At 33.6% G+C, this 24,577-nt stretch overlaps 4 protein-coding genes across 6 annotated transcripts; 1 reads left to right on the forward strand and 3 right to left on the reverse strand.

The window, feature by feature from the left end:
- Positions 1–95: 95 nt before the first annotated feature.
- On the reverse strand, positions 96–9,728 carry Bma-nfx-1 (Uncharacterized protein; the record flags this gene model as incomplete). Its single annotated transcript, XM_043077270.1, has 23 exons — positions 96–243; positions 582–653; positions 1,161–1,309; positions 1,797–1,983; positions 2,201–2,318; positions 2,429–2,447; positions 2,721–2,837; positions 3,211–3,410; positions 3,693–3,777; positions 3,843–3,949; positions 4,282–4,413; positions 4,717–4,901; positions 5,421–5,547; positions 5,688–5,790; positions 6,048–6,234; positions 6,608–6,807; positions 7,129–7,202; positions 7,549–7,647; positions 8,190–8,306; positions 8,702–8,808; positions 8,922–9,000; positions 9,135–9,377; positions 9,614–9,728. 23 exons carry the CDS (start codon positions 9,726–9,728, stop codon positions 96–98), a joined length of 2,970 nt encoding a protein of 989 aa, XP_042933204.1.
- A 2,083-nt stretch (positions 9,729–11,811) lies between these two features.
- On the forward strand, positions 11,812–17,922 carry Bma-vps-33.1 (Uncharacterized protein; the record flags this gene model as incomplete). Its single annotated transcript, XM_043077271.1, has 17 exons — positions 11,812–11,946; positions 12,338–12,511; positions 12,802–12,993; positions 13,095–13,229; positions 13,378–13,525; positions 14,020–14,183; positions 14,428–14,605; positions 14,734–14,900; positions 15,028–15,108; positions 15,187–15,258; positions 15,585–15,802; positions 16,267–16,342; positions 16,426–16,580; positions 16,883–16,953; positions 17,129–17,219; positions 17,542–17,610; positions 17,886–17,922. The coding sequence occupies 17 exons, from the start codon at positions 11,812–11,814 to the stop codon at positions 17,920–17,922; spliced, it is 2,163 nt and encodes a 720-aa protein (XP_042933205.1).
- Positions 16,547–17,159, reverse strand: Bm14265 (Uncharacterized protein; the record flags this gene model as incomplete). Its single annotated transcript, XM_043077272.1, has 2 exons — positions 16,547–16,695; positions 17,099–17,159. 2 exons carry the CDS (start codon positions 17,157–17,159, stop codon positions 16,547–16,549), a joined length of 210 nt encoding a protein of 69 aa, XP_042933206.1.
- A 438-nt stretch (positions 17,923–18,360) lies between the features above and the next one.
- Bma-tlk-1 (Uncharacterized protein) lies at positions 18,361–24,471 on the reverse strand (the record flags this gene model as incomplete). Of its 3 annotated transcripts, XM_001900613.2 has the most annotated exons (16): positions 18,361–18,426; positions 18,619–18,711; positions 18,974–19,081; positions 19,180–19,291; positions 19,437–19,636; positions 19,810–20,016; positions 20,157–20,247; positions 20,474–20,655; positions 20,974–21,139; positions 21,524–21,738; positions 22,046–22,246; positions 22,366–22,503; positions 23,143–23,220; positions 23,431–23,700; positions 23,985–24,107; positions 24,328–24,471. In XM_001900613.2, the coding sequence occupies 16 exons, from the start codon at positions 24,469–24,471 to the stop codon at positions 18,361–18,363; spliced, it is 2,394 nt and encodes a 797-aa protein (XP_001900648.2). The 3 variants fall into 3 exon arrangements, with proteins under 3 accessions (XP_001900648.2, XP_042933207.1, XP_042933208.1); XM_043077273.1 differs by lacking the exons at positions 23,143–23,220; positions 23,431–23,700; positions 23,985–24,107; positions 24,328–24,471 and having other exon boundaries at positions 22,366–22,392; XM_043077274.1 differs by lacking the exons at positions 22,046–22,246; positions 22,366–22,503; positions 23,143–23,220; ... (1 more) ...; positions 23,985–24,107; positions 24,328–24,471 and having other exon boundaries at positions 21,524–21,723.
- Between the last annotated feature and the right edge of the window lie 106 nt (positions 24,472–24,577).

A 24,577-nucleotide genomic window follows, 5' to 3' on the forward strand; every position in this document is an offset into this window, starting at 1 on the left:
AAAATTAAAGAGTTCAAAACGTCATATGAAATACATACCTGTCTTATGGAACATATTTCAATTAAAGCATAAAACAAAAGAGATTAATCAAAGAACTATTTTTGTGACATCAATGGTTCTTTCAAACCTCGTTTTAGCGCTTTGCCTTCTGAATGCAGTTGCTGCATCTTACTTCCAACACATGAAAAATTTTTTGAAATCGGTGATAGAGTCTTGGATGGAGCGAATGCTGCACTGCTTGATCTGAAAATGTTTTCCAGTAATTCACTTTCGTTTTTTTTTTTCTTTGTCTCAAATGATTAATAGCAATCACAGATGCAAACCAGAGATTTAATTACGTTATTATACTAAGTGCTACATAATGCAAATCGTTCATAGATCAAATTATAGTATATTCGGGGATGGAACATGCAAGCAAGTGAACCTTAATAATATTGTAAGTGTCGAACAAAATCAAAATAAATGAAGCTACTATACACAAATGAAATTGCTGATATGAACAATGGAACGAACGTAAATTTTAGCTGTGCATAAACTAGATATTTAATTAACTTTAATCAATGATATAATGAAAAGCTTACGCTAACATAGATGATTCTGTCGCGTATCTTTTAGAAGCCGTAAGAAGAACAGCTGGCATATAACTTACATCCCTGAAAAATTTTAATACATCCTCCAACAGTAAACGATGAAAATCACAGGCAAAAAATATCTAATAAAATTGTAAAAGCATATCATATAATTTTCTTGAATCAATATCATAATAAACGATACAGATGATCTTCATAAATTTTCAAAAGCATTGTGTTATGGGTAATCGTTACATTTTTGTTCAGATTTTAATTACTCATACGGTTAAAAATCCTTTAGTATCTGATGTTTCAAAGTTAACATCAATTTAAAATTAATGCTTACTGTTACCAGTAAATTCTGTTCTCTCTTTCATACTTCCACAGCCTCATGTTTTCCAAAAAGTTTTATGCAGTAGAAATATAGCGGTTATTTTAAACTGAGTCATCGGATCTACTCTTATGAATGCCATTGATTTCCCAAAGAAATAAAACCTTAACCACAGCACTTTTTCTGAACGAGTAACATAAAAATGCTGCAAACTAAAATCCTACATCTCATACACTTAGGGTTGTGAAATGTTAACGCACCGCTTAGCGGTGGCGACTACATTTCTTTGTGGTTCCTGGCCATAACTGACTGTTTCGATGCCAAAATGTTCGCTGTATTCATGAATTATGCGACGCAGCTCCGAATGCATTGGTGGAAATGAGTGACTAACAGACGTCACATTTGGTTGCTGTAATGAATGTCCTTCTCTTTGTTTGTTTCTGAATCAGTAAAGCCAAGGATGAATATGTCCCAATAAAGGTTAGAACTACACAACCACCGATGCAGACCTATTTTTCATTTCTTTGTATTTGACACAAATAAGAAATAATTGATTTGAGCAGCTTCAATGTTTATAGAGTAATTCAGTAATAAATACACTAATACAAACTAATTTTGAACCAAAGAATTGCAATGCTTCTCAACTATGAGTAAGCCAATATTGATTTCTTCATGATAATTCAAAGCAGAGAGTTAGAAAAAAAACTCATTCGTTATCAAGACAACATAATAATTGAGGATAAAAAAAAAGTGTATTTTGCATGTCCTCCAAAAAATTGTATCGGATTATATATATATATATATATATATATATATATATATATATATATATATATAAAAAATATATATAGAGAGAGAGAGAGAGAGAGAGAGAGAAGAATTATAGAGAAACTTACCGCATTTAAATCATGTAGAAGTTCAATCAATGTGTCTTCCACGTCCAAAATGTCTTTGTAATTCGTTTTTAACTTATTTTTCAAAAAAGCAGATAAAGCATCAACTGCATCTGGATGAGAAATATTTAATATTCTTGCCAGTTTTCTATTTCTCAGTGCTCGTTGACATTCTACATCGCATGGAAGGCTAAAAAATTGTTATCTATTGTTTTTAAAGAAAAACAGTAACAGCTAAAAAACCACAATAACACCACAAAGTAATAGGAAATTCGATGAGAGCAAAGAATTTTTATGTTTTACCATTTTATTTTGTATTTTTCTATTTGAACTTAACCTCATAAGCTAGCAAAATTGTTGGCGGCATTGGTCAGTTTGCAAAGATTAAAGCTAGAAAATAATCATACCAACGATATTTTTCTGCGCTTAAACTTTTTTTTAATGGACGTTTCTCGACAGACAGATTCGAATATTTATCCTCCATTACTTTTAGTGATAACAACTTTTGGTAAGCCTTTTCAACATCTGAACAAGGCATTTTAGATGATTTCCGAAGACATGAGCAAGTGATGATCACTTCAGTTGCACAAGAGCTGAAATTACAAGTAAAAATAAAAACAAGTCAATGAAATTACCAGTCAAACCGTTCGCACACTGTCATTCTTCTTCCTGCAGATTCTCACAAAACTTCGCAATAAGGATTTACCGCAACCTCATTTATTGCATGTGTATCTATTAATATTTAAACTTTCAAGTTTCCAGTTGACGACTTACATAGTGAAAAAACTATGCCTGGCAGAGAAAATCTCAAAAAACTTAGCTTTTAGGACAAGGAGTATCGCCGTGACATGGAAGGCCACAGATGTGATCACAAGATTCTCCAACTCTTTTTTTAATACATGGTTGCTGACACGAGATATCATTTACCAAGCATTGTCCTACGTGACAAATTCGTTTACATCGATGTACATTGCACAACAGTTTCTTATCACACGGGCGTCCACAAGAAACATCGTTTAAAAAGCATGGAATATTTGCGCGTATCTAAGAATAAATTTATCATTCAAGATAATTAGAAAATCCAATCAGAAAACTTTAACAACATTACTAATAGTGGAAATTTATTAGAAAAAACAGCTGGCATGATTAAGTGGCTCTGAATTTTAATTCTAAAGAGAAGGATTATCAATTTTCGATTATTCAAGTAGAACTCAATTGTTTTAAAATGATCTTAAAATGAAGAGAAAAAAATCGATTGTTGACTGATAGGCGCAATCTCAGCATAACTAAGAGGATATAATATGAGCCAATTTTCTCATATACTCAACGATGGAAAAACAGGAGATGGAACAATGGAACCCAGGATCGATCAGTATTTCACAAGCTTTTGCCAATAATAAGATTTTGAGAGAGAAACCTCGTGTGCACCGTAACATGGCTTCTGAGTAAGCACAGTACAAGGTGGACACTCAGGCTCAGCATGGCAGTTGTGCATTGGAGGATGATTACAGGAATGTTGTCGTGAACACGGCTGATTGCAAGGTGGAAGTGGTGTGCCGCACGGGATCGGTGGTTCGCGGACGGTCTGCCCACACAAACAGTGTTGTTCCTCGAAACCTGCAATGTAATGAACAAAGTGAAGAGCAGCTGGAAAATATAAAGTGATAGAATAAGTTGAACCACTTGTAGATTTTTTGAATTCTTATAAGCAAAAGCAAAACGTGAAAAAACATCACTTTGCAATATTTCAGTAATCTACAGTATTTTATATATTCATATAAATAATGAAGATGGAATACAAAGCCTGAATCTTAACTAATCGAGAAAAGTAAGACTGTGTGTACAATTTCACATTCAATTAAAAGAGAAGAATGAAAAGCAAAAATACATTTAACGTACTTGCTTGCAAACATCGAGAACATTGCCCAACGTGACATAATCGGTCACATTTATGAATTCCACAATTCAGTTTTTTACCGCAGATCTATAAAACCAAGAATTTACGCTCACTATAAAAGTAGAAAGGCGAAACAGACAAGTGCAAATTACCTGCATACAAACATGCTCCTCATCAACACAACAAACAGCACGGCACCGATGATTCTGGCAGGTCTTCAATTTTTTACACCGTCGCAGACAAAGATACGGATTTTCGGCTAGAAAATATCAATTTATGAATTAGAAACACTGAACTTTATTCATACAAATCCATACAAGTTTTCAACAAAATCGAAACGTTCTCTTTCTCGGGCTATTACAATCTTTTATTACATTAACTTAAATCTTATCCTTAGAAGGAATCACAAATAAGTGTAAAACTCAATCTTGTTTCAAATAAGACACACACTCAATCTTGTTTCAAATAAGTGCATACTTTGGATGACTATTAAAATATTTCAATTTCCAGGAGGAGTGTTATTAATGGCACTTTTTAAATGAGGTTAATGTTAATTTTTCTTCTGAGAACGCTCAGACATAAAATTCATACCTGAATAAAGAATAAATTCTTTGCATGGTATTATTTTTTTCAAGGCTTTACACCTGCAACTTATCAAACAACTTGAAGGGCAACCAGAACAGGATCCCACATGACATAGTTGAATGCAGCGATGCGGTTGATCTGAAATTATAACCGATACACTGAGCTCGTTTTATCCATTATAAATATTTCCATAGATAGTAAAATTATAAGCAGGAAAAGAACCGCAAAAAGTTTTTTTTGCCAATTTACATGCCATGACATAAAAAGATGTTCACAAAGATAATTTCCATCCGTACATCAGAAATGATGGATGAAATCCAATTACTAGGATAGTGAATAAAATACAATTTCGAATATTGAAAATGATAATGTTTTGCATTCTACAGCTTCAGCTCTAAATACAAACACTGACAATATTTTACGGGTCATTAAAATGTATACCCTCTGGACCACAAGCTAGAACTTTGCCGCAAACACTTTTGCATGTGGGAACTGGATCAGTACAAGATGTTCGCTCCATATTCAGTAGCTCTGCAATAAGTGTTCGTCCACAGGGACAATATTCCTTCTTTTTTGGTGATAAACTACACAGTCCACAATCATCTTTTCCATGTTTGTCATGACATCTGAACTAAGTTTTTTTGATTTACAAGAAGCACCTTTTTAATCTTTTGGTCTATTCTCACAGCGTAATTTCTCTGGAATTGGTGAAGTCGTATGATAAAAAATTAGAAAAAAAGGTCAATTTCTCCATTTTTTTTTAAATAAAATCTAATATCTGGGAAATATAATCAGAATAAAACTGACAAGTTATCAACAATTTTTAATTCAACTACAGGGATTAATTTCTAGGAAATTTCGTTTTATACTAGCACCCATGTTCACTGAAACCCCAGTCCTTTGTAAAAAAGAAGGATAGTCAATGTTATTTATCTATTTTTTTGCTATGTTATGTTATTTTTTACAATATCGATGCTACTATCGGATAATATTTAATAAATAATAGATTTTTGGTGTTGAACTTCAATCCATAATTTTGTACTTTTTACACGTAGTTTTAAGCAAAAAAAGTATTTTTTCCTGTAACATTAGCGAGGGAACAGGAGAATTCATGAAAAAGGATTAGGTAAAAGAATATGAATTACTTGAGTTCGCATTTATGTACACCGCATGCATACATCCCAGTGCATGGAGCACCACAACTAAATGAAGTAACTTTCAAATTTAAAGCTGTACAAGGCACGACACGCTCTTCAAGACCACAAAAACATTCTGAAACGATTAAAAAGCTAATTGTTAAAAATTTGAATTTAGAAAGTTATATAAGTATTTATACATAAATATTTGTGATGCTGTTGTCAGATTATTTCATTAAGAAAAAAAACTTGGATAAATTAAATTGAGGAAATTACTTTGAGTAACAACATATTCACAAACGCTACAATCTCCTTGGTGACAAGTAACTTCGCATTTATGTAACCCGCAATTGAGCGTCTTCCCACACACCATTGAGCACTACAACAATTTTCAATCCCTCAAAAGACTACAACAGTTAAAAATAGTTTGTTAACCAGTAACTGTTAAGTTCAATTAATCGTAATGGGTAAGTTTAAGCCCAAGACATCTGCTTCTGATGACACCGTCTCATCAAAAGAATATATCTAAATTATTACAAATTATCTACACGTCAGTTCTTGGTATTACTAAGCCAACAAGTGAAACATGACAATCTACGCAAAGTTGAATTCCAAGGTGAAAAAAAGAACGTTTACCTTAAATTCCAGTTGCTTACCGCAGCGACCAGCAATAGTCTCCCGGCCACAGTTGCATTTTTGAGTAAGCGTAAGCGGACATTCTGCACAAGGCCCTGGATGACACTGGTCTGTACACGGATGAGTACAACCGGCACCACGAATTTTCCCACAAACTGAATTGCAGGAGTGAGGCATATCCGGGAATCTAAATACAGCTTTTTATGAATGTGAAAAATAAAAGCTTTAACCTTTATTTTTCTAAAACAACATAGTGAACAAATTCCCTTGCCTAACATTAAATAAATGGAAGATCTTCTGACCACCTCCAAGACGTATGCATGACCAAGCTCTGACATTTAATTTCGATTAGTCCAACTGTTTAATAAAAATTGGTCCTACTCACTAATAATAATTTTGAAAGACAAAATTACGTGGTTCTTGCTTAGAAACAAGCCGTTTTTTATTTTTTAAAATTAGGAAGAATCTTTTCAAATCGCTTTAGAAATAAAAAAATTGAACTAAAAATTTGATGGTGAAAAAAATATAACATATATAAAAACGTAATATTTTTCCGATACCTTTGTGTTGGAGGATTCAGCTTTTTAGTACAGAAACATCGATACTGTTTGGGAATTTCAAAAGTAACATTCTGACAACTTGGGCAACGCCAGCCGATATCTGCTTGGAAACTTTTAGCTGCCCATTGCGTTATGCAACCATATGAATTCGCACGATTAATATGGAACATATGGTAACATTTTTTGCAAGTCCATATCCACTGAAAGAGTTCGTGCTTTCTTTAATAAAAACAAAATTAAAAAGTCTAATGAAAACTGGTTTATCATCTAATAATTTTGAGCTATTTTTTGTAAGCAAACGATGAAATAAAAGCTATCAAACTACTGCTAACCTCATTCACTGGTGGAAACCGTGAAACACTAATTAAAGTGTAAAATGAACTCTTAAAACAAGAATAGCAGGAATAACTGTGGTCGACCACATCCAGAAGAATAACTTTGTTGAGTTACCTTTATCTCGCTTAGGAGATGATAAGAATTTTTATTAACCTGGAAATGAAGTACAAAAATGAAAGAAGTACCTCACTGGCACGTATGACTTGGCAGCAAATCATGCACTCATAGCTTTCTTCTTCCAGCTGCTTCTTCAGCCTATCTGAAAATTTAAAAAAACTGATCGATATAAATCTCGAGTGAAATTTTTCAGATTTTAAAATATGGAGCAATGAATTACTCTACAGTTTGTAGCAATGTCGATACTTTATTAATCATTCAAGGTCATCATTCAAGACTGGTTTCGAATAGAAATGGTGTTTCAGTCATAATCAAGAATGTTACACATCATTTCGTCTTTCTTGTTGTTTCTCCAAATCATAACATGGCTCTCAAATCAAGGATAAAGACCAAACTTTATCTAGATATGCGTTATAGATTGTAGCAAATATTATATCTGCTCGAATAAAGCACATATTTCAGACAATTCAAACAAACAACAAATTGACCTCGTAATGTTTGCAGTGATTCATGTTCGCGATGAGCCATCTCCTTATTATTTCGAAAAGTTCCGTTTACAGAAAGCGGTGTTACTGAATTAGAATTATCTGAAAATAAAAGTAAACACTATACTTTTCAATCTTAGATATTGTTCTTAACAAATCCTAGGTTATCAGAACATTGAATAGATGAAATATGAAATGTGTAAACAACCAAAAAAGAATTGGCAAAGTTTTTATCTAAATTTTGAAAAAAGAAAGGCAAAAAGAAACTGATATAAGTTTTCAAAAATCATCTGATTTTGTATGGGAATGTTAAGTGAACATGTTATCTTTATTTGCACGCCAATCCAAAAAAAAAGAAAAAAAAAAAAAACCTTAAATCATACTATAAGATCATTCGATGCTCCTAAACGCGAATTATTTATAAGAACCAAAATATTTGTTGATCCTATATGAAAAAAATGATTTTCCCCTTTCCCTGACTACAAAACTAATCAAGGTTAACTGATTTCAAGTAACACTCATTTTCGCCTAATGGTAAAATACTTATTCGAAAATTTTCACCGTAGAAACTTTGAAAAATTTTATGACGGTAACAAAATGTTAACATTACTGAAAAGGTAAATGACAGAAGTATTTGCGTTAACCTTTAAAAAGTCGACAATCATGTGGTGCTGTAATCAACTCAGTTTGACCACGATAGCTCTCCATAACATATGAAGGCGGACAGCCATAGCCTTCTTGGGCGTCAGCTAACCCACCTTCTAAAGTTTATCTCCAAAAGTGAATTTCTTTTTTTTTAATATTTATTTTTTATTACTTCTAGAAGTAATCGTTTGCAGGAGATGGAATTTTATGGGAATGAGAAGGTAATGAAAATTGTACTACGTCGAACCAAACTACGATATATTTTTTTAAAGCACTAAGCAATTAAGAGATATTTGAATAATCAAAAGTCTAATAAATAGTCTCAAGGGCTAATGAGTATTATTCTAGGAAGTAAATGAACGGTTTTATTTGTGCACTGACCAAGAGAGATTGGATAATCTTCACTTTCCCTTATCTTTTTCTTCCATTATACAAACAATCAGTACAAGTTCAAATCCTAACTCTCATTACTTTGCAACCAATAAATCAAAGTAAACAAAAAGACATATACCTAAGCTTAGTCGCGATAACTGCTCAGATGGAAGTTCTTGACAATTATGCCGCAAATCCTTGATATCTTTCCTTTCTGTTTTGCAACGATGCATTTTTCTACCTCTTCTATAAATTGGCATTAAAATTCAAATAGATGCTTTTGAGTCTTTTATCTCTTACAAAAGCAAGAAAAGTAATGAAAAATATTGCAGATAAACAAAAGTCGCATTAAAACTAACATAGAATGACGATTATATGCTGAGGACGATGATGATGATGGATGAATAGCACCACTGGCATTTAAAGATAAAGGAGGTGCTACAATAATAATTCATTGATTAATACATTGCACGCATCATTAGTAGAATGTAAAAAAGCTCTGAAGATAATACATATTAATATGATAATTAAGGCAAATTATATTCAGTAAAAATGACCGCATAAAAAGTTACCATCTTTATGAAAGCGAGGCAAATAACTGTTAAACTGATATGATGGGGAATGATTCATAAAAGGTGCAAACTGCATTTCGAACTGAGCGTCTCTTTCACAAGGTGGTACCACATTGGCATTAAACATATTGGCGGGTAGTACACGCGGTGGTATGTCAAAAACAGCAGGTGGAGGTGTTGAAAATTCCGCAAACGGACCAAAAAATGCCGGATGATTACGATAACCATAATAAGTCGATCTACCTAGAAATTATAATAGTAATATTTAATTTTCATTTGTTGACCACTATGAAGAGCTAAAAGTGCTACTGACTTATCGTGCATCAGTAGGCAGTATGAGTATGGCACTGCATAAAATGAATTCAAATAAAATACAATCGCATCTTTTGTAAGATTTTGTAAGAGTCTACAATATTAGTTGCTTAATTTGAACAGATCAATTCAAATTTATCATCCTATTAAACAATTATATAACATACCTCCTCTCCATCTTCCACCGAAATATCGCCAGTTTTGTGCTGTCGTTATCTGTGTACCATTAGTAGAATGATTATTATTGACAGTATCCGATGCTTTTGACACGTCCTTTTGCATACTTCCAGAATATCAAAGTAAATTCGGTGATTGTTTGGACGGACTTCTGAAACAAAAAATTTATGATTTATAGTATAGGCTTATGTGAGTTATGGAAATGCAAAAAAACAAAACTCCTCGCTGCATTATTTGAAACAGAGAAGTTATAATACCCAGACACCTATCTCCTTTAAATTTAATTTCCAGTTCTATCGAACTACTATTCAATGGGATCTAAGTGGAGTGAAAAGTCCACAAAACCTAATGGAGTACTATTTCGGTCAAAAATTCTGATCTTAGCTTGTAACCAAGAAACTATCATTTGCAAGTATGCGATTTCGGAGTAAGCAAGTAAGGATGGCGTGTTGGCTACTTCGTTCAACTAAGGAATAAGAAAGAGAAGGAACTGAAATGAAAAAAACTTATTCACTTCTTATTTAATGAAGCAAGCTTGGCATCATCATTCTTCCTTCAGTTACTGCTACAGAGAGTGTGTGTAAAAGGTTAAAGAACTAGTAAGCTGATTAGTAATGAATACCATATTATTAGTTATCATTAACCATTAGCCAATATATTTACTGATTATCACTAAATGACACCACTACATCCATCACCAAACATCAGTAACCAAACGCTGAATTTGTCTTAGAAGAACTAGAAAGATGGAAGAACTACGACACAGGCTTAAGCTACACGATACCAATGCAAGTTTATAAAATCATCTGAATGAGATATGCGCAAACAACACGTGGTAATCATTAATGATGTCGGGAAACTTTCATATCGCTGCACATGTGCACTTCCCTTCATGGTGACAAGCGTGCAGTACGACAGTTGACTTATTCATCCCTTCATTACAATCATCAAATACTACAGAAGCCGCCCGTCTTTTACTTTATAATGAAATGGGGAAAGGGTAGAAATTTAAATTGAATGGAAATCCCGAACTTTCTCAAGACATCATTTGACAGTGATGTATTTCATTGCCGTTTGGTAAGAGTAATGATTTCTTCTTACCGGAAGAATCCACCGGTCTCACTGCATGCTATCATATACATCAGTCATTTAATCATACTTTGTTCATGCATTATGCATTGTGTAATGAAATCCTATACTGTATTAGCAATAATATACACAATTTCATATGTAATTTTGAGAAATTTAGAGAATTATGCAGCACTTCTGAGATAACCCCTCTGATGACATGTTGCACTTCTCAGTAGACTCTCTTTATTTCGGACCTCATGCAGTTCATAATATTTTAGGTATTTTAAATGTTTTCTCTATTTGGAAATTAGTTTTAATCTACCGTAAACTACCTAAAACTGCTATCGAGTCGGTGGATTTAATAACTTCCATATAGTTTCTCTTGATCATTTCACCTAGACCTATCATTCTCTTTTATGATACTCGCAACACTGTGGTGGTCAGATAATCTAGTTTAAATCGAAATTCGAGAATGAGTGACTGTGCGTGAACTAACAGAATCAGAATTTTAGAGGTTGCGTTATGTTGTCACCAGATATAAAATAATGAATATAATCTGATGAAGCAGGGAGAGTGCATGGATGCCTGTCCTGACGGCTGGTAGCGCAGAGACGAAGAACGTCGACACAGCAAGGCGGAGAATAGTGTGCTTTGGAGAGAATTAGGGATGTTAATGCCTAAAAAGACAGTGCTAAGGCGATATGGAAGAGAAGGAGGGAAAAGGTTGGGGATTCAGACAAGAGCAGAGAGTATTTTGCTTGCTGATCTGAGGTGACAGGAAGTAGAAATCACCTCGACCCTGGCCAAAGGGCTGTCCTACTCCCTAATTTTCTTCGAGTATTGCTAGCATTGTGTAGTAGTAAGTTAGAAAAAGGATGCACATATTAGTGACAGGGATGTGGATGAATAAATGATAGATAAATGAACTGACAGATGGATAAATAGAAATAGCAATGAAGTGATAGGTATTAAATAGAATATAATATACCGTGAAAGATCAAATCTTCCGGACTCAGCACATTACACTAAACTTTAAAAACGAAGAGATCAGTATCGTTTGAAATAATTAATTGGTGTGAGTAAAGTATCAAATGTAAATTGAAATCCAAATAGTGACATGGATATCAAAAACGGAAGCGTCACTGATATTTTATCCAAGGCCAATGCAAGGATTCTATTCTGTGCATTGGATGCGATCGATGGTCCGAAAATAATTGTGTGGGATCCAACTCTTATCAAACAATTCAACTTAGTCAGTGTTGTTAGAAATATCCTTTAATAATTTATTAAATTAAAATATTTTTCACTGTGCTATATTTCATCTTCTTAAAATTGCACAAAAATTTAGGATAATTCTATCATAATTTAAATTTGCGGTATTAGTTTTCGTCGTTGATATCAGAGTATTTTGTCTGACGTCACCAGTATTGTTAGAGGTTGGGGAATGCTTATCACATCGCAACTTACAAAATATCGGATGACTACTACCTGTTTAATTTGGTATTGTATCCTCCTTATAAGTATTAAAAAAGCATCCTTATATACTAAGTTCATTTCTGTTGCAAACTAAGTTCTTCTTCATTCACTGTAGACAATAAAACAAATATTTTTGAATTTGACTGCATTTCAATTCTTATTTGTAGGTGACAACAACAGAACAATTGAAACAGCACAAGGTTGTATCTATGCTGCAGCTAGATCTTTCGCCAAGGGTACCACAAGTGGAACATAACCATATCGTTTATATTTTATCGACATCTAATTCATCAGTAATCAATAAGCTAATTGCATGTCTCAAACACGCTAGATCCGTTAATGTAATTCTTTATAATTTATATTAATAGTTCGTAAGTTTATTTAATAATGCATTCCTATCCATCTGTTTCTAATCAGTTATCAATTCATCGCTCTAAAAAAGTGATCCATACTTTCTTCCCTTTTCTCATATTACATGTTGCACTTCTAGTCAAAACAATTCAGTCCAACATTTTTCTTTCTTGACTGAACTTTGAAATTACCCAAATGTTGAGCGAGCAATAATCCTTCAAATTTTCTGTGACCAACTAGTTAATCTTTCTTTCACAGTAAAGAAATATATCTTTTTAAGGATAGTCGTCAGCACCACGCTTTGGTAGTCCCAGAAGCCTCATTCATGATTCGGGATACGTTAAAACAGGACCGAGAAGCAAGCTCAGTCTTGAAAACACTTGAATCATTGCCATTGAGACTTTTTCCACTCTACAGTGATTTTCTCACTCTTCTTATGGATAATTTGCCGTCAAAACTTCTTTTAGATAGCGTAAGAAATATTTAGCTGAAAATAAGTTTATGTTTTTGTCTTTTTTTCTTCTCAATATTAATATTATTATCTGTTTGAAATATGGATTCAGTGAACTTCAGGATTGGACAGAATTGCAAAAATGCGCTTCAGCCGTAAGACAGCTTGAACTTTTAGTGGACTGTTTGCCCAACTTAAGGTGCAAAGGAAAATGGGCGGCGCAAGTAGTTGAAATTGTGAAGAAAATGAGAACTCAGGTAAATGATCTGTTCCTTACTTGATATTTGTCGGGTTCAGAATAATGATGACTTTATGTTTTGAAGAATCAATGTGTTTTATCTAACTCACTAATATATGTCATTGTATTTCGAGGGAAGCTTATTTAAAAATTTCTGCCGTTTTTAGGAGGAAATGGAGTCTGTGTCGGGGCATAATGATTTTCAAATATCGGATATTATCTTAATCGATAGATGGATTGATCCTTTGACGCCTATGCTGATACAGTTAACATACGCTGGTTTAGTTGATGAAATATTTGATATGGGTGCCACAGGTCTTTTTTTTTTTATGTGTGTATTTATTGTACTCGTGCACTTATTCCTCAACTGAATTTCATTATTTCTCTATTATATACTTATTAGTAATTTTTAGATAATACCAGTAGTAATAACTATAAATTTTTAAATCTGGCTTTACATTTATCACTTGTGTACTACAGAAGGCCGCAGCAGTTCCTGCAAAAATTGAAGAGTCTTCTCCTCCTCTACCAAGATTCGAATAGTCAGATTTCAAAACATGCACGCGCCTTTAATTGTTGTGAATTCTATTTCGTTGTAAAATAGCTAAGGACATCTCTTGACAAAATTTCAACCGACAACAGCAATATATATCCCGGTATTAGGAGTACCATGAGAAAAATCCTTAGAAATTTTGAAAAAAAAAAATTTGCACTCGTGGCCTATTTTACTTTTTCTTTTTTGACCACGCGGCACGCATTGCAGATTTTCCGGTTATAGAGCAATGAGATCAAGTATATATTTTATTCAGGTAACATTAAGACATCAAAAATAAGGAACGCAAGTGATTCAGCTGATGCTGCTAGTGAAATACCCTTGCATGACCCACTTTTTAAACTGATCCGAGATCTTCATATCAAAGATGTTGGAAAGCAAATAGGAGAAACGCTAGTAATGCTTCGTGACGAACGTGTGGTATATTTCATTTACCGTTCAATGTCTAATATTTATTTATATTGTTTTTACATTTTAATCAACGTCCATTTGTGATATGTTTGAAATTCCTAGGATTTTAGCAATAAGCATACATAATCTACGCAATGCTTATTTAGTATTAAAAACATAATTGTTAGTACTCATTCCACCAACTATCTGCATATCATTCAGCCATTTATTCACTTATCGTTTTTTGTTCCTCTCCCATTACAGACGTTTACAGAGATTAAAAGAGAATCCACCGAGTGATTCGTTAGCAGAAAGCAAAGTTTTTGTTCGCAGACTGCTTGACATGCAAGGAAGCGAAAAACATGCCGATACTCATACACTGATTGCCGAACATTTGATGAGCTTTATTCGTGATGATTTGCGGTACTCCACCTTTCCAAAATTGGCAATTGGTAATGATTGATAAATCCACTCATCAGTAGAGTACCTCAGAAGCAATTCCGAATATTATTTAAAATACTTGTGAAACTTATACCATATTTTCTGTCTAATGGCTTGAAAATTATAAAAATTATTCTAGATATTGTACAAGGAGAATATGGTGACCGAGTAATTCCGCAGCTTGAGAATCTTATTCTAGAAGCATACAATCCTTTAATTGTTTTGCGTTTCATCTCACTTCAATGTATGGTTACTGGTGGTTTCAAGAATGCTACCATTAGTACTTATGAGAGACTTTTTATCCAGGTACTTATAATTTTATTCTATATTGTGTCGGTACTTCACGTTGTTGTTTAACAAGTCTCATGTCAAATTTCCAGACAGTGAAAGGAATATCTTGACATGGTAAAATTACCAAATATGTTTGTTTCAGAGCTATGGTGGATATTACATGTCATTGTGGATAAAACTGCAAGTAACTGGACTTTTGTGGGAAAGAAATGGCAAAATAAAAGTAAGTACTTCACGTTAAACAGAACTGTGAAATTTGTGTACATTGTACAGGTTGGTGGTGAGACTAGATAATTTTCAGTGCGAATATGCTCCATTTGATTTCCAAACAGCATGTCACCGGATGTCATGCTTTGTCGATGAAGAGCACAGTGTAAGTTTGTCATATAAAGTCTGGGACTTGAATACATAAAAAGAAAATTTCGAAAAAAACAGAAAAAACAGTTGGGTTATCATACCAATTACAGTCCGACTGTGTTTTGTTCTGGCTCTTTGGGAAATAATCTTTGTAAAGCTTTAATGAAAAATCGAATGAAACACTTTCGGAACAAAAGGTGTAAGTTACTACTATGATGAGCTAATCAAAAAAAAAGAAAAAAAAAAATTTATGAACGAAGGAAGAAACTGCATTTCAAGAAAAAAAGTTGATGAACGAAGGAGGAAACTGACTTTCTGTTCTCTCACTGCACATTGATTAAGGCATACGGAACTACGGCATATCCGTATAATGGTTACGTACCTTTAATTGTTCGGTATATCGAAACGGGTATACGAAACAATTGGCGAGATTGGACAACGATTCAGAGCGATGATCATTCAACAATGAGTCACGGCACTTATTCCATCATTTTCATTATTGGCGGTGTTACACAGGCTGAGTTGGCATGCCTTAGGAAAATACGTTTTTCAAATAAATTGTTAGTTGTTTCAAGTGCAATAATAACGGGCAATAAATTGATTAACTCAATACAAAATAGTTAACTTTCAGTTCATTGCGCTATAAATCTCTGTACATTTTTCTTCGAAAAATAAATTTGATGAATTTGTTTGAAAATGTTTGGAACAGAATACACGACTATCAGTGTTGATATGGATATTGAATATTCACAGCGGGCAACATAGATATACTTTCCCAACTTGTTGTAGTGTTGCGATAAATGATTATGGAAGAAAAGTTTGAGCAAAAAGCACAGGCTCATGACAGGATCAGACTGGATTAAAAAAAAAAAAGACTTTTCCATTTTTAAAAAGCAAGAAGTTAGTTTTAAAATGGCACCTGCAACTCATTAGCAAATAATGCAGCAATGGCGGTCCAGGTTTCCTCTTCATGAGCATCACCCAAAGGTGTTGCGTGATGGAAAATTTGTATATTTACTGTCAGAACAATGAAAACGGTTGTTTGTCAAGAAAATTTATTTGTCGGAAAGATGACTGAGTATACAGGTCATATTCAGAAAGTAAGTTTGCAAAGATATTCAGTGAAAATGAATTTGCTTTCCTGGATTTCGGAACCGATTTGGATTAGTTTACATCCTTATAGATGCATGAAAATATAACAAGAAAAGTGGAACAACTGGTGACCGATATGACACGACAACTTATCGCAAGCGCCAACAATGACGAAGATGTTGAAGTGGAGGTAAAAATGTTGTTTGGGAAAGTTATCGATAATCCAAGAAATGCAACTGGTCGGAAGTTAGTTCAATACTAGTTTTTTGAATATCAGTGAATTTTGAATCATTTTCTAGAGAAGTTGTATAGGAAACAGCTTGGTGGCCATTTTCATTATAAACAGTCTTGTGTGCATCATCTAGAACAATTATCCGAGATGTTCGTTAATGAATTGGTCTTGACAAAAACAGACTATTCCTGTACATCCCCGAGAACCTTCTAATTATCGTAAATACAGATCCTGCAGTAATGTAAGACTAGTGGATCGACATTTATTTTTTAAAATGTTTTCAAGACACAAATTTTTCTGTTATATATAATTTCAGTTCCATAAGCAAAAATCTTTGCCCGATGCGAAAAATTCCTGGTTCCTTTGACGCTACTGTTACTATAACTGGCAAGTTTAATATATCATTTATTTCTAAAACTCTTCATCGAATCCTTTCCAAATGAATCGAACAAACTGAGCATACATTTTCAAATATGGAAAGTCTCGAAGACTTATAAAACGAGACTAAGAGTTCCACATATGTAAAACTCACACATTGCATTTTGCAAGTTAGATAGTCCAGAAGCGTCATCAATGAGCCATGGAGAATCCATTATCAGTCACTACTCATCACCAGTCCAGCAAATTACAACCGAAGAAGACGAGACATCGGTGTAGGCTGTTCCTCACTAAAAATCTCTCATTTCTTGAAATCATCGGTAACCAAAATATGCATTATACCTTGCCATGACTGGCAATGTTGTAAATCCCAAAAGTCTAATTTTGAATATTACGTTTATATCTATTATAGAACTGTGGAACTGCTATCCTAAATTTTACCTATCTTTTATGAATTCATTTGAAAAACGTAATTAAATATTTGTGTATTATAATTTCCCAACTTTAACTATAATTAACCATATCCATATATATGATCGTCGGGTTTACTACTAAAAATTGCTAATAAATAAAACAGATAGCTGCTTAGTACTTCAGGAATGGAGAGATCGAAAAGAAAGATTCAGCAAGAAACTCAACATCGTTCAACATCGTTACATTCCATGGGTTTGTAGAATAAACAACAGAATGTTTCCATTCCAACTTCTTTAACCTTTCAATCCAACAATATTTTAAAAGGAAAAATACTAACAAAGAATCAATTATATTCTTAAAATGTGGAATAACGATAAAATAAGCAGCGGCCTCAACTGATCAATTGCTCCATAAGATGAAAGGTTATATTGCATACATGACTCTAACTCTTGAGAGTCCAAAATGAAATATATACACATTCATTTATCTCTATGAAGTTCTGACTATCATCTTTCAAGCTTTTACAGATTTCAAGAGAAGAGAAAAGAATTTGTGACATCTTAGATTAACAACAAATTTAAACGAGTAGCAGGAAAATCATGAAATCGCTATTCATCATTCTCAAAAATGTGGAAAGATATTGCCATCCTGATGTACGCATTTAGCGGGAATGGGAAGGATAGTAATGAAGAGTAAAGCGGTAAAGGAGTTGGAAGAGTTAAGGCCATGTATACAGACTAAACAAATAATTTCAAAATGTAGGAATGGTAAACTAGCAACAAAAAATACAAAAGGATTGGAAAGAACAGAGCAGAAAGCATGTTGCACATCGAAAATTTGTATAATTATGATAGACTAATTCAGTTAGATGCAATCAGCTATGACAATGTGACAAAGGTAACATCAGTAACGCCCAACATTAAAAAATTACAAAAAACATATGAAGGAGCAAAACTCCATCTTTAAAAGTGCGAATAAATTTTACAATTTCACCGGTACTGTTCAGTAATCCGTCTCATCACTCCTTAGACATCTTGCCAGTGGCGAAGAAGGTGGTTGTGAAGATTTCTAAAGAATAATTTCCAATAATTTTTAAAAGGCAATCGTAAATAATCACAGAAATACAATTCAAAATGATCCAGGGTATTATTAGACGACCATTCCACCATTTCCAGCTTTCATAAAGTTAGACATCGACTATGACTTTTATTAGAAAACATTTTTTTTTTTTGCAAGTAAAAAAAAATTGAAAAACTTTACTTGGCCACGAGGACGGAAAAGCTCGTGTTTCGCAAGTTCGAAAACATCTGCCCGCTCTTCTTTTCGGTATTGTAGACAGCGACGGATAAAATCCTGAAAATAACGAAACTTAGTTACAATCTCAACTGAACTACATACCTGAAATAAAAAAAAAATGAAAATCAAGACTGCCTGAAATATACAACCTGAATAGACAAATTTTAAGCAAAGGGAAACTATCACTATTATAAATTGATAACATACACCATCGATAGGAAAATACATTTAGGAAAATCTCTAAAAACTCCCCACTGTTGAAAAGTACTGAAAATTATGTCAAAACTTCCAGCACATTATAAAAATAGTAGATGTTTACCTGCGCTGCCGAGCTGACAACTGGTTTGGGAGGAAAAGTAACTTCGGTAGCTTTCAGGATAGTGTTTTCTTCCAGAATTTTTTGCTGAGTTTGTTCGTGTCCAAATGGCTGTAAAAATATGTATATGAATGTGTGGACATCTTCGTTAGCAAAATTCAAACAAATCATTAACATATCAAACAGAATTATAAAAAACAAAAGCTTACTCGTCTGCCATATAGGCACTGGTAAAATATAACACCAACACTCCAAACATCCACTTTTGAGCTTATTTTTGGAGGATTGTGACCGACAACAAAAGTTTCAGGAGGAAGATACCTAAAAACATAAAAATGCTATCAAGAGAAATATAACTCTTCCAAGATTTGAAAATTAGATAAGGAGGAACAACGAAAAAGTAAGAGAATATGAGCGTTTGATAAGACCTTCACAAAATCAAAAATTAATTAAATCAACCGCTAACCAGTACGTCCCAGCTCCCTGGGATGTGAGTTCAATAGAATCACCGTCATCAGCATCCTCCATTATTTTACTCAAACCAAAATCAGTGATTTTTATTGCACCGCTCGTGGTACCCGACTGCAATAGGATATTTGCCGGCTTCAAATCGTAATGGATTATTGGTGGGCGTTTTTCTGATAAATAACGAAGTGCTGACACTACCTGAAATAATCCAGACGGTCAAAGCTTACGTTGCTTTTCAAACTGGACCCGTTAATTTAAAGCAGTACTCCATCGCATATCATCGTAACAGATTAGGGACTATATAAGTGGACCAATCAAATTTCCAAAGCAGTTCTTTGGAAATTTATGTGTTCGTTGTCTGTACACTTTACCTGCATAATAATAGAGCGTGCTTCCTTTTCGGGAATTTGCTTATTTTGCTTCAGATAGAAATCGAGATCATTACCATCACAGTACTCCAACACAGTACAAAAAGAATGATTGTCGATTGTAAACAAGTCGAATAAGCGAACAATACGTGGATGATCTAATGTCTTATGAATATCTTTTTCACGCATAGCATGTTTCACATAATTTGCCTACAAGTGGTTAGTTCACCGATAATAATGCAGAAATTAAAAAAAAATGTTTTCAGAGATACAAAGAAACAATAGAATAATTTCATTCCATTTAATTAAAAAAAAAAGCACATTCAATACATAAAAACTTGTGAATTAACCTTTTTATCTTCTTTCCATTCCTTATTTACATGATGAATCTTGCATGCCACATACTTATTCTCATCCAGATCAAAAGCCCGCCAAACCTCGCTGCAGAAAAATCAATTATAAATTAATAATATCAATTGAATTTGAAACACTACTATAATAACGATTAGAAACGATTTGAGTTTCAAGCACTGTTGTTGTACAATTACATACATGATATGAAAGACTTACTACAAAGTTACCCAACATAAAGAAAAGATGCTTCCTAAAGCAGCCACAATAAAGGACCTACAAAAATCAAAGCAATATAAAACTAATACAAGCCGACCTAAAACCACCCTTTCCAAGTAGCGAAAGTAGAAGATAGCGCCTATTGAGCAATTCGTGGTCTTTGTACCGACTTGATTCTTCATACTGAACCCGTTTTAATTCTCGAATATGAAGATTACGCTCTCTCTCTAAGCGATCACGTTCAGCAATTAGTTCTGCTTCCTCTTTTTTAAGATGTTCCTTAAATGGATACAAATTTTCAAAAAAAAAAAAAGTGATACTCCGCAATATATGACATAAGTAGACAAAATTACAATACTGCAGTGAGTAACAAACTTTTGAAAAATTGACAATTGACTCATGTAACATAACCAGTTCCAGAATATCATAAGAATAATTAGTATTGAATGTCGTGAGGATTAATACTTTTAATTTTACCAAAATAAAATATCGAAAAAGTAATTAAAAATACTTCAAACGATGAGATTCTTTAGTAGAATGTCCCGCTTTAGCAGGACGGAAATGCGCTTAAGCAGGATGACAAAAACAACACGTTACCTTACGTAAACGATAAATTTCTTCTTGCTCCAAATATTCTTGCAACGTCAATTCTTTTGGTAATTCGGGTTTTGCAAACAGTTCATCTGTGAGTGAAACAGAACTTGGCCCTGCTGATGTAGATGGAACCATACCATCCGAACTAGTCGAACCAGTCGACATTGCTCTGAACATGTAAAAATCGATCGATGTTTTATAGGACACATATATTTCATGAAGCATAAATGAAAACTTCATAGTACACTATTTTTTTTTTCTTCTAAGAAAAAAGTGAATGCTTCCAAAAATTATTCGCTGTTAAGGTCTTAGATTCCAAATATCATAATTTTAACCGGTAATTCATTATTTACAATCCTATATTTTCGATTTCAACTGAAAATATGCCTTTTTTTCCTTTTTCAAAATGAACAAAGTACTGGGGAAGGAAGGAAACAAAATGAAGGCCTTTTAACTTCTCGAAATATGTGTTCAAAGTCTGACTGGATTCAAATATAACACTATGGAGTGATCGAAATAATTTCTAGTAAACAGAAAATTCCTTATTTTATACCTTTTCAAATCTCGAGCATTTCCCGTTGGTTTTCTTTTCCGAAGATTCTGCGAAGCATTAATTATTTCATTCCTTTCATTTGCAATCCTCTGCTGTGCTTTACTAATTTCTTCGAATGCCCAACCATCAGCCCACATTTCACGAAACTCTTCGCGGTGACGTGTTGGCTTGAACTGTCCGATACGTAAGCAATCCTCCATACATTTTGCTTTCGCCTGAAAATTGCTCTTACACTATAAACGTCAAAAGTTTTGTTCTGAAGAAATAAATCGAAGTCGACAGTAAATTAACGGGCAATAAAAAAGGTGAAAACCGCTACGAAGTTCCCTAAGGATTGATTTGTTAATGATAATTTGAAAAATAGAAAAAAATCTAACAGTCAAAACGCACAGCAGAGTATATCGAAAAATGATTACAATACAGTACACAGTATCAAAATGCAACTTTTTTACACAAAACACATAGTACAATTTTCTCTGACTGGAAAAATATACCGGTTGTATCGAAAAAAAAAAGACGTACTTGTTTCCTTTCCATAGTACTTTGATCAATCAACAATTTCCTTATAGTCTCCTTGCATGCCTCCATAGATCGGTCTCTTTTGATGATCTGCTGTTTCAATTCTTCAATTGTCCTCCTCATATCCTCAATTATACTATCTTTTTTTGAGAGCTCAGAACGCATTTCCGCTGCATCAATTAAGGATAATTCATCAGTTTGTGCCTGAAAGGAAATTCTTAATGGGAACAAAATAGATAAATGTAAAACGATTTGTAAAAGAAACGAAAGCGCTGAAGAATTAGTATGTGAATTAGGTTTTCCAAAAGGAAAAAAATAAACACCTGAGAATCCATTCTAGGTCTGCACATCAATGTTTGCGGCGGACTTTGGCTTTGGCTTGAGTCACTCGAATTGAAAATGGTCAGATGAATATTCGGTCGAGTGTTGGTTGATGGAGAGACAGATGTAATGATTGCGCACTTGAAAAATAACCATATAAAATGAATGAAAAATCAGAATTATAAAACCACACTGTTCCGGAACATAAGCCTTGTAGTTTTCGTTAATATTGTGCATTTGGATGTGACATTTTGATGTGAATTTGAATCCGATATTTCACGTTATGTTATGAAAAAATAATGCGACTACCTACACATGAAAACATATATAAAAATACTTACTATACTGCTAACTCAAAAAAAAAAATGAACTGGTTTAACAGACACTCAAATTGGTGGACACTAACAGCTAGCATATATCGTTAACATGTACTGTAACATGTACGATGCTTTCACAGACCATGAAATTGCGATTTTTAAAACTTTCTCTAATTGAAGTTTTGAAAAGGATAGTTCAAAAAAGTACTAAAAAAAAAAAAAAAAAAACCTAAAAGCTGCTTAGGTCCATGGTTATTCAATTATTAATGTAATTGAATTCAGTGTAACCGTCTTGCAACTACTTTATTTATTGGGGACTTCACTGCCTCCATAAGCCTATTCCGAAAAAGAAAAAAAAAAGAGCGTACAAAGGTATCGAAAGAAAGAGAGAACCTTGATGAAAAACAGTCATGGTAACTTCTAAAACGAGCTTATATTTTAGAAAAAGTGAAAAGAACATACGTAGTCACTACTTGAACTATCGCCATTTGCGTGAGAAGTATTTGCCTGACGCTTCGGACTCGAACCAACTGCCATGTTCTGAAAAACTAGATCTTACATCTACGAAGTTAGAAGAAACTGGTATTTCTTAAATTGGTATTTTCATAATCAATATTACACATAACTCATAAACATACGAATAACAGTTCTGAATAACAAAAGATCTCATTAAAATATACATGTTCATAAAATAGATGCAGTCAGTCACTACTGCAATCGTAGGAAACGTAAATGGATACAAAGAAATACCTTAAAACATTCAGTAATCTTTCGATCACTTTTGGGTGGATAGCCATCGTTTCTTCGCCTCTTTCGTAGTGGTTTTTGATCCAAAGATTTCCCAACTTTAATATAATTACCCTTGTCGGGAGTTTCTGGCTCACGATCAGACACTGAACCCGTGCTGCTTACATTAGACAATTCACTAGCGACTGGTACTGGATTTGAACCCGCAATTGCAACTGATGTAGGTACTAATGGCGTCGTTACCTGTGTTTGAACAATTTCTCCCAATTCCATCTGAAATCAGTGTGAACTGACAAAAAAGACCAAAAAAATTAACCCGATTAAGTGGAAAAGTAAATGTTTTGGTGGAGCAGTAAACAGTATCAAGTGAGAAATAATTACAGTGAGAGAGACACAACAAGTCATTTGTAACATATTTTAGCTGCTATCATCAAAGATAGCGTAACTGACCGATATAAATGGAAAAGTAAATGTCCTGAATTAGTTTACGCAAAAATCAACATCAGATGATTTCTAAGTTGAATTCGGAAAGTTCAGTACAAAAAAGCATAACAAACCTTTTCTGTAATTTTACTGTTTAACCTTTCCTTTTCATAAACAACTGGCAAGGAATAAGCTGTATCGGACTTACTGATTGTTGCGAATGTTTTGACCGCTTCAACTGAACCTTTTTTGAGTAGCTATAACACAAAAAACTTTCAAAAAAGAGATGACCGACAAAACTCACTCAATGCAAAAAAAAAACATCGTGAGCGATAGAGATTTTATTAAAAAATATGGCTATAAATCGACAATTTATTGCGGATATCACGACGTACTCCGAACAGTTCTTTTTTTTTCTTTCTTTTTTTTTTTTAATTCTTTTCATAATCTAAATTGGACAAACAAATAGTAAGATACCTTCTCTGATGGTAAGGTCCTGTTCGCCTGCAGACCAGAATTAAATGCGCGTCTTTCAAGGTCAATCCGTGGTGGTTCACCAGATGAAGTGTCAAAATCTTCACACTGTACAGTATCACCGGTAACAGCCTCACCACTGATCATAACGAATTAAACACCTTCATAGCCTTTGTTTTGCCGTTAGCGCTCTCCTTGTTACATTTATAAACGAGCACTTCCCTGAAATATTTAAGTTCTTAAACTACAAAGG

The sequence above is a fragment of the Brugia malayi genome, assembly GCF_000002995.4.
Source record: "Brugia malayi strain FR3 genome assembly, contig: Bm_v4_Chr1_scaffold_001, whole genome shotgun sequence".
NCBI classification, from domain to species: domain Eukaryota; kingdom Metazoa; phylum Nematoda; class Chromadorea; order Rhabditida; family Onchocercidae; genus Brugia; species Brugia malayi.